At 49.9% G+C, this 8,421-nt stretch overlaps 1 protein-coding gene across 1 annotated transcript in view; it reads right to left on the bottom strand.

Annotated features, from left to right (window-relative positions):
• Window positions 1-2,447: 2,447 nt before the first annotated feature.
• The window catches only part of TAF1 (TATA-box binding protein associated factor 1), a 60,250-nt gene continuing 54,276 nt past the window's right edge, over window positions 2,448-8,421 (bottom strand). The window contains 1 exon segment of the mRNA XM_039841683.1: window positions 2,448-4,319. Within this exon segment, the coding sequence (XP_039697617.1) occupies window positions 4,097-4,319 (223 nt within the window). The 3' untranslated portion in view covers window positions 2,448-4,096.

Genomic DNA, 8,421 nt, shown 5'->3' on the forward strand with positions numbered 1-8,421 from the left:
TGCTTTGCCTGTTTTGCTTCTACACTCTGACAGCTGTTGCTTAAGTACCTTAGGAGGGAAAAGAAATCACGTGACTAAGTGAAATGAATGGCCCGTAACCTCACCTGGGCATTCATCGCCCAGCAAGTCTTTTACGGATCCCTAGTCGGCTCCAGCTCCCATTTCCCTTAGTGACCATCAAAAGAAGGGAGGGAGGGAGGAAGACTTAAAACATTAATATAGGGCTTTACGGTGAAAAGCACGGGCCCGCCTCCCACTCTACCTCACAGGCCTTAACAGTCTCAGATGCCCCCTGCCAAACCTTTCCTGTGAATTTACAAACGCAGATTTGTACCCTCTACGTCCTCCAAACAAATGAAAGCAAACGCTGCCTATTATTCTGATATATGTTTTCAAGAATGTCTTCGAGGAGACAATGCTAAGTGAAGTGAGTCAGAAAGAAAAATGCTGTTATTTCACGCATTCGTACGAGCAATCTAAACACATGAACAAACGAAACACAACAAACGCACACTCGAAGACACAGAGAAGAGATCAGCGCTTCCAGAGGGGAAGGGGGTTGGGTGTGGGTGCAAGAGGTGAAAGAGGCAAAGGGGTTCGACTGCACGGAGATGGGGAGTAACTAGACTTTTGGGGGTGATCACACCGCAGTGTATACGGATGCTGAACGATAATGTTGGACGCCTGAAACTTAGTTAATGAAAAAGCAAGAGCTTTCCACATTAGCACACACAGATTTTCCTCACTGTTAACACTTGCGTATTTTTTTCACTGAATGGATGTGCCATGATGCAACAGCTCTGCTAATGGGGGACACCGAGCGGGTTTCCAGTTTCCCCTCATCTCCCTCAGCAGTTCGAACGTTTTATCCATGCCCTATCCCATTTCACTTTCGCCTGGATATCTTCTATCTACTCCCCAGAGGACACCGAGGCTGTGAAGTGTGAACTTCAGCTCCCTATCTCCCTGATCTACACGCTGACCTGATCTGCCACTACCTTCCACCCTTCTCTCTCTGGGGAAAGGTCCCTTTTCCAACCTTTCCTCTCCTGCCTCCTCCCCTAAGCCTAAGTAAACATGCTTATTTATCTTCCATCTTAAGACAAGCCCTTCTATTCTTCGTAGCCTAGCTTCTTGAAAGAGTCATCTACGGACGTTCATTATCGCTTCCTTATCTTCCAGCTGTTCCAGCTGCTGGCAGACTTCCAAGCTCACTCCTCTAAAACCGCTTTTGCTAGCTAAGGTCACCAGGGTCCTCCTAGATGCCAAACCCAAAGGCTCTCTCTCAGGCTTCATTGCACTTCGCCTCTCCGTGCTGTTATCTTGTTCTCTTTTTTTTTTTCCCTTAAAATTCCTTCGTCGGTTTGAAATTTTCACTCTTCAGGTCTCCCTTCTGTCTCCGACCACCCCTAACTACTGGTCGTCACGGGGATTGTCTTCCACAGTCCGCCGACTCTCCTGCACATGCCTCCTGGGTGACCCACCTACGCCCAAGGCCGCACAAAGCCTAAGCTCTGTCCTTATCGCACTCCGCACCCGCAGGCATCCCGCAGGCATCCCGCAGGCATCCCACCGAACTTGGCGCTCGCTGTCCTGCCTTCCACCCTCCAGCTCTGCAGTGAATGGCCGTCACCCTTTCCCCGGCCACCTCAGTCAGATGCTTAGCTTCCACTTTTTTACTTTTCGTGATCCGGGCAGTCACCCAGATGCACCTCTCCTTCCGTCCCCGCTGCCAATGCCTCGGCCAGTTTAAGGCCCCATCGCCCCTCGGCTGGCGTCGCCCCGCCCCGTCCATGTTCGCGTGCTGCCTGCGCAATCTCTCCCCAGCGAGCGCTCGATCCTGGGCCTCGTCATCACTGCACCACACACGTTCCCCCTCTCCTCTACTCGCCCCGCTCTCCCTGTTCCAGGAGCAGGCCCTAAGCACCGTTCCCCATGCCTAGAATGTTCTCCCCCTCCACTGGCCCTCCCTCCCCTCCGCCCTGGCTGTCTAGCTCGAGGGCCTCCCGCTGAAGCCCTCCCGCTCTCACTCCAGAGGCAGAACCTTGTGACTGTGTATTACAGTAACCGCTTTTTAGCAGATGGCTTTACCTACATGTCTCTCTCTCCTTCTAGACCTTAAGTTCCCTGCAATCAGAAAGTCCACGTGACTTCTGTATCAGGGCCTGGCAGACTGCTTGATAAGAAGAGGTGGCCTGATCACCGCCGAATGGCTGCGCAGGCGCCACCTCCCCGCCCACGCGCCCAAACCCAAACTCTCAACGCCGCCTCCGTTCGGCCCCCTCCACCTCCGAATGCCAACCGGACATGTGCTACTGCTTCGACCCCTGAAGTCCTCTCGAAACCCTCCTCCCGCGTTAAGGCCACGGCTCTAGTTTGGGCTCCGCCACGCCCCACTTGAACTAGATTTGCTCCTCTCCAAACCATTCTCCACACTACTCCTTGAGTCTTTATAAATATTTTTATTACAAAAATAGTACATACCTGTAAAAAAATTCAAACGGTACAGAAATAAAAGCATAACACCCCACCCAGTGCACACACAACAAATCAGCCCCCTCCCCTGGGGGTTACCATTGTGGACAGCTGAGCGTATGTCCTTTGGAACCCGTTCCTTTGCATATGAGTACACATCGATGCATATAAATACACATACATGGTTTGTCTTTTACAAGAAATGGGAACACACTTGTCACCTATGATTCTTCCATTCCTTTCATCATGTGACACATAGGACATTTCTAAAACACAACTCTGATTCTATCACTCCGTTAGGGCTCATTTCCTATAATATAAAGTTCGTACTCATTAGCATCAAATTCAAAGCTCCTGATGATGTGTTTCCTGCCCATCCTGCAGTCTCATCTCCAGCCATTCCAGCGTTAAAAGCCTGGTACTGAACCACCTTAAATCCTTCCTGGAACAAGGCAGGTACAAACAAACAAACAAACAAACTAGGAACGCACTCTGCCGTCCTAGCCTTCAGCCTCTCCACTCCCTGCTGCACTGCCGGGCCTTTCCCGTCTGGCGAGCTCCTCGTAATCCAACAGTCAGCTTAAAAATTACCTCTAAAAAGACTTCCCTGACTTTTTCAGACATGATTGCGCCTCTACTTCCTCCTAGGCTTTATATCTAGCTCTGTAATTGCACTTATCTCACAGTACTTTAACGCGTGATCAACATGTTTCGAATTCCACTCCCCCTCTCCCAATTTGATGGTGCTCTTTGGGTGAAAGGACTGTGTCTTGTTTCCCTTTGCACCCCTGAGGATCCGACGGCGTGCTTACCACGAAGCAGGGGCTCAGTAACAAATCTACTGAGAACTTCGTGATTCTAGGGACATGGATCGAGTACCTACTATGCACAGAACCATAGCCTCGGCATGAAAAGGAACAGAAGACACAGCCTTTGCCCCGAGGAACTTACCATTTTCCTATCATTCCTCAGGGGGGTGGACGGATGGAACACACTTACATGGCAACAGATCGCTTCTGACGTATAGGCTATTTCAAAGATTTCTATAGTCACTTGCCTCAAATCCTTTTAGGAACGAGGCCTTACATAATCAAATAAATAATTAAAAACTGGACAGTTTGTCCAATAGGTTTCCGTTTTTAGTGTGGCACAGAGTCCACCAGAGAGAACCCAATTCTCTGTCCCAGCGGGGGGCTGTCACCTGCTCCAGCCTGTGAATTAGAAAACTAAGATGATATCATGCTTGGAAAATTTCTAATACACCAAGAGGACATCAAGTTATTAGTCCTTTCATAATTTTTCCTCCTTCTCCGGGGAAAAGTGACACCGACAGCGATAAATGGAGTTAAACAAGCACACTGGAGGAGGAGGAGACGGTCTATTTTTGTTAGTTGTTGGGGGAAGCGGGGTTGCTTGGTTTTAATTCAAAGGGTGACATTGCCCCAGGAAAGTCAGGAGAGGCGATTCGTTATCATTTACTTACTATTTCTTAAAGGCTAAGGTGTTAGTTAATCTGGTGATTTCAGGATCAGACGTTGCACAAATATAAACGAACTGGGGGTAGGTGAATCACCTAGGCTGGAGAACAGGGAAGGCTGACCCAGGAGGCCCAAAGGAAGCCTCATCCATCAGAGTCCAAGTCACTGTCTCCAGCACTGGAGTGGAAATCCTCACTGTCCTCCTCGTCCTCTGACAGCTGGACCTGGCTTAGCACGCTCGGCCCAGAGCGCTGCTCTTCCTCCTCCTCCTCTTCTTCCTCCTCTGATACCTCATACCCACCGATGCTGCTGAAGCTTGTGTCTTGGGTGTTCGACTTGGGATCAGGCTCCTCATAGCTCCCATAACTGAGAAGAGAAACATGTCATCTCTCAAGCTCGGGCACCATCCTCTAGCTGACCAGTCCCATTCTTGGTGCTACCAATGGATCAGCCCGCCTCACCTCCCGTGGACACTAAAATGACTGCTTCCGGACTGTTCTACAGGCCCCTGAGAGAAAAATGATCCTGTTCGAAAACATCGACTGGCCAACTGCAGGCACACAATAACCTGAATAAAGAAACTCCCTCACGCCTGAACAGCACACTGCCAGCTTACGTGACCAAAAACGCCCTGACGGACTCAGTTTCCCCTACCAGTTACAGCTTCAGTCAGCTCCACAGCCAATTAGCCAACAGTCCTACAGCTTCTACCTCTTCGACCCCCTCCGTTCCGCCCCTACTCTGCGCGCCTTAGCTGAGTCCTCTGTCATCTCCGGCCCGCACCACTGCGGGGCGGTCCTCACGCCTCTAGTCCTGCTCTCCAATGACTTCTTCACGCTTCTGCCAGAGTGCTCGTTATTTTTTGTTTGTTTGTTTATTCTTAATTTTACTTCAAAAAAAAATCACACAAGTAATGCACATTCGTTAGTTCAAAAAATTATCGAATATACAACCAGAAAAAATGAAAAAAAAAAATCACCAATAACTCCACTACCCAGAGATAAATCTCTTGGTGGGTGATCTTCCAACTTTTTTCTATGCACTTCACTTAGATGTTTAAACATTTTTTATTTACAAAATTAGAATATTCTACATGGTCTTTAGGAATGTTTTCGCTAATGATTATAATGAACATCTTTATAAACACACATCTGTAGCACGATTTTAACAGCTGCATGGTACTCCACTGAATGGCTGTAACGTGATTGATTTACGTTTCTCACTAAGACAGTTCAGCTGTCTCCAATCTTCCCACTGTTAGAAACAGTGCTGTGATAAACACCCTTGCACAAACATCTTGATGAAGGTGTTTTATTATTCCCATAGAATAATTTCCTAGACGTAAAATTTGGGGGCCAAAGGGGATACACATTTCCGAAATTTTTGATTTCTGATTTAGCTCAGTTTCCTTCTCTAACCAGCTCCCCTACCCCATTCCTACACCCACATCCGAGAAAAATTCTGTGGTTGCCTATCACAGCACTTTTCATGTTTCACTACACCTGATGATCCGGTTACCTCTTTCAGGTATCCCATTAGACGCCACTCCTTGAAGGAAGGGACCGCATCTTAGTTACTTCTGTATTTGTGATAAATACTTGCTGAACGAATACTCTAACTGCTTCCTGAATACCTCTGGCTACGTGTCCGTGTGCCTTAAATCCAACATGTCCAAAGACAATTGTTTCCTTCTTTCCCACCCCACCTAATGTCTATTCTCCCTCTTTCCTATATCAGTGACATTCCCATTCATTATGTACTTGATCTCCTCACCGCCTATATCCAATCGGCTGACCCTCTAAATACTTCTTCCATATGTCCCTTCTTTCCCCTGCCCCCACTCCCCACTTCTAACAGATGCCACATGAGACCCTTATCATTGTCCTAGAGTTATTTAATATACAAAGTTGATATTATTTCCTTTTCCTGAAATAGTGATTCCTATGACCCAAAATCCAGATGTCTTAGAATGCCATATAAGGTTCTCTGCAATACCATCGTTGCTACTTCTGGAGCCACAACTCCCAACAACCTCCCTTCGCTCTGGAGCCTTCTTTGTTTCATTTCTGTGCCTCTGAATATATTGTTCCACCTCTAAGGATCTCCTTACCTGCTGCTACTACTTATCTACTTTGCAGACTCTTATTCATCCTGTAAGGCCCAGTTCGACTGGCCCCTTGTCTGTGGAACTTTCCCTGATTACTCCCAAGCAGAGCGAGACACTTTTCTGAGTGGTGACTTGGCGCTCTGTACTTAACTTATGCTACGGCACTTATCACATCGCATTGGTAATGACTTGGTTTTTCTCAGTCTCTTCCACTAGACTGCGAGCTCCTCAAGGACAGGGTATTTCTTGCTCCTCTGTGTATCCCCAAGGGCCTAGCACAGCGCCTGGCCCTAGCAGGTGCTCAGTAAACGTTTGCTGGATGAGAGAAATCTGACGCTGGGCCCTCTGACATCACGGCTGGGCACCGACGCCACAGCCCTGTAGCATGTCGCTGCCGATTACCTGATGGTGCTCTCCTCCAAACCACGAGAAGCCTCCCCACTGGCTCCCTCATAGGACATCAAGCTCTCTTCGTTTTCCATGCCCATCCTCGTGTTCTCCTGAAGCACGCGGGGCTGTTTGGGCCTTATCCCGCCAGATCCCACGTCAGAGTCACTGCCACTTTCACTCAGCTGAATAGCTGTGAAGAGACAGACCGAGGTAAGCTGGACAGAATCAACCCCTTCGGCTTGGTCTTCCAAAACCGGCTGCCCGGACGCCCTGCCGCGGAGGCGTCCCTGCCTGTGACCGACACGAGCCGAGCTCTGCAAACGGAATCCGAGTCCCCAATTCCTCTACCCACCCCCGGCCACGTTGTTTGCTCCCCCATCATCTCCTTCTACCCCAGCCCCCCGCTGCCCACCCGCCACAGCCGCCGACCAACGAGATCTCTCAAAGCAGGACCTTCTGTGTCAATTTCCCTTCCCTACCGCCGCGTACAGCGCTTCCTTTTCGCTTTTAACAAGTATTCCAATCAAAGCTGCTACTGAGACACTGCCTTTTCCGCTGTCATCTTGTATACCTACCTCCTGTGTTGCATTCCTTCGTGTCCGCTAAGGTTAATAAATGCCATCATCCTCCGAGTGAGCGCTCGGCCCTCTGAGGCCTATTCGCGGGGCTGGTAACAGCACCTGTAGCCAAGAGCGTCCTACGCCGTCCTGAGGGGGCTATGGTGAGCTACACAGGAACAGAAGCAAAAGAGCAAGACTTACCAGAGAAAGGATTATCTCCTTCTTCGTCACTCCCCGCGTCTTCCTCATCGTCTTCTCCTTCAGACATAAGCAAATCCTCATACAGGACACTGGCTTGAGGCTGCTGCACAGTTCCTTCCTCTTCATCTGCAAGATCGCCATCTACTTCTTCACCTTCCTGAATAAGAGCAGTTGGGGGGGGTCAAGGTCCCATCGCCGCCCAAGTAAGAGACCAGAAGCCACCACCAGCCCCGCCGCTTGCTGCCTCACGAGAAGTCAAGTAATGTTGGTGGACAGACTCGTTTATTGGCTGGTTCCAAGGATTAAAGTCGGAGACTCTCTGCTGCGGCCCTGGGGCTTGGCCTGTCCTGTGCTGGGGGGCTCCTACCATGTCAGGGCATAAGTAACCGTAAGCTTTCTGTGAACATACTCACTGGGCCTGGAGTCTTAGGTTTCCCATTCTCCTCATCATCATACCCTTCAATATCTACATCAGAGTCTTCCTCGCCCAGCCTACCTCAGCCCTGGTGCATCTGAGTAAGGAACACAAATAGCCCATCACTGAGGGCCGTGGCTGCAGGCGGACATAACAAGGGCTCTCGCCCGGGACGGATGCTCCTCCCCGACAGCCCAGCCAGGCCGCGGCTTCTGGGGGCTGTTCCCACAGCTCAAGGCCCGGGTGCCTGCCCCGCCGCTCTGCGGGAATCACAGGCAGGATGAAGCCTGGAAGGACAGGAAGGTCCTGTCTACTCTTACGGTGGCATCAAAGAAGACTCTTCCTTTCTAAGCCAAGCTTTCCTCAGCTTCGGCTGGGCTCTGGGCTAGAACCCCTCGGTGGAGCCCTGAGATCAGCTGACAGGGTTTCGGGCCTCGGCTCAGGAGAACCTTCTGATACCGCTGGAAAAGGCCGATTGGAACAATTCAATCTAATTTCATAAATAACTTTCGTTTTGATCACAGCATCCACACAGCAGCAGGGAAATGCTTTGGAACTGTCTCTGAATGCGGTTGGTCTTTCTAGTCGCCTGCCAGGTTACTCTGATGTCCCCATACACTCCCCGCACTTGTGTGCGCCCTGACTCTACCCGTGGGGACGGACAGCGGACAATGCCAGTCATGTGACCTGCCATCGACCCACCTTGAAATCACATTCTTAAGCCTTCATCCCCAGGGCCAAGGAGCTCAATTATCCTTGACCCGTGTGTTAACCCCCCCACTTTCTCTATTCTCT

This window comes from Pteropus medius, unplaced genomic scaffold (genome assembly GCF_902729225.1).
Source record: "Pteropus medius unplaced genomic scaffold, Ma_sr-lr_union100, whole genome shotgun sequence".
Classification (NCBI taxonomy): Eukaryota; Metazoa; Chordata; class Mammalia; order Chiroptera; family Pteropodidae; genus Pteropus; species Pteropus medius.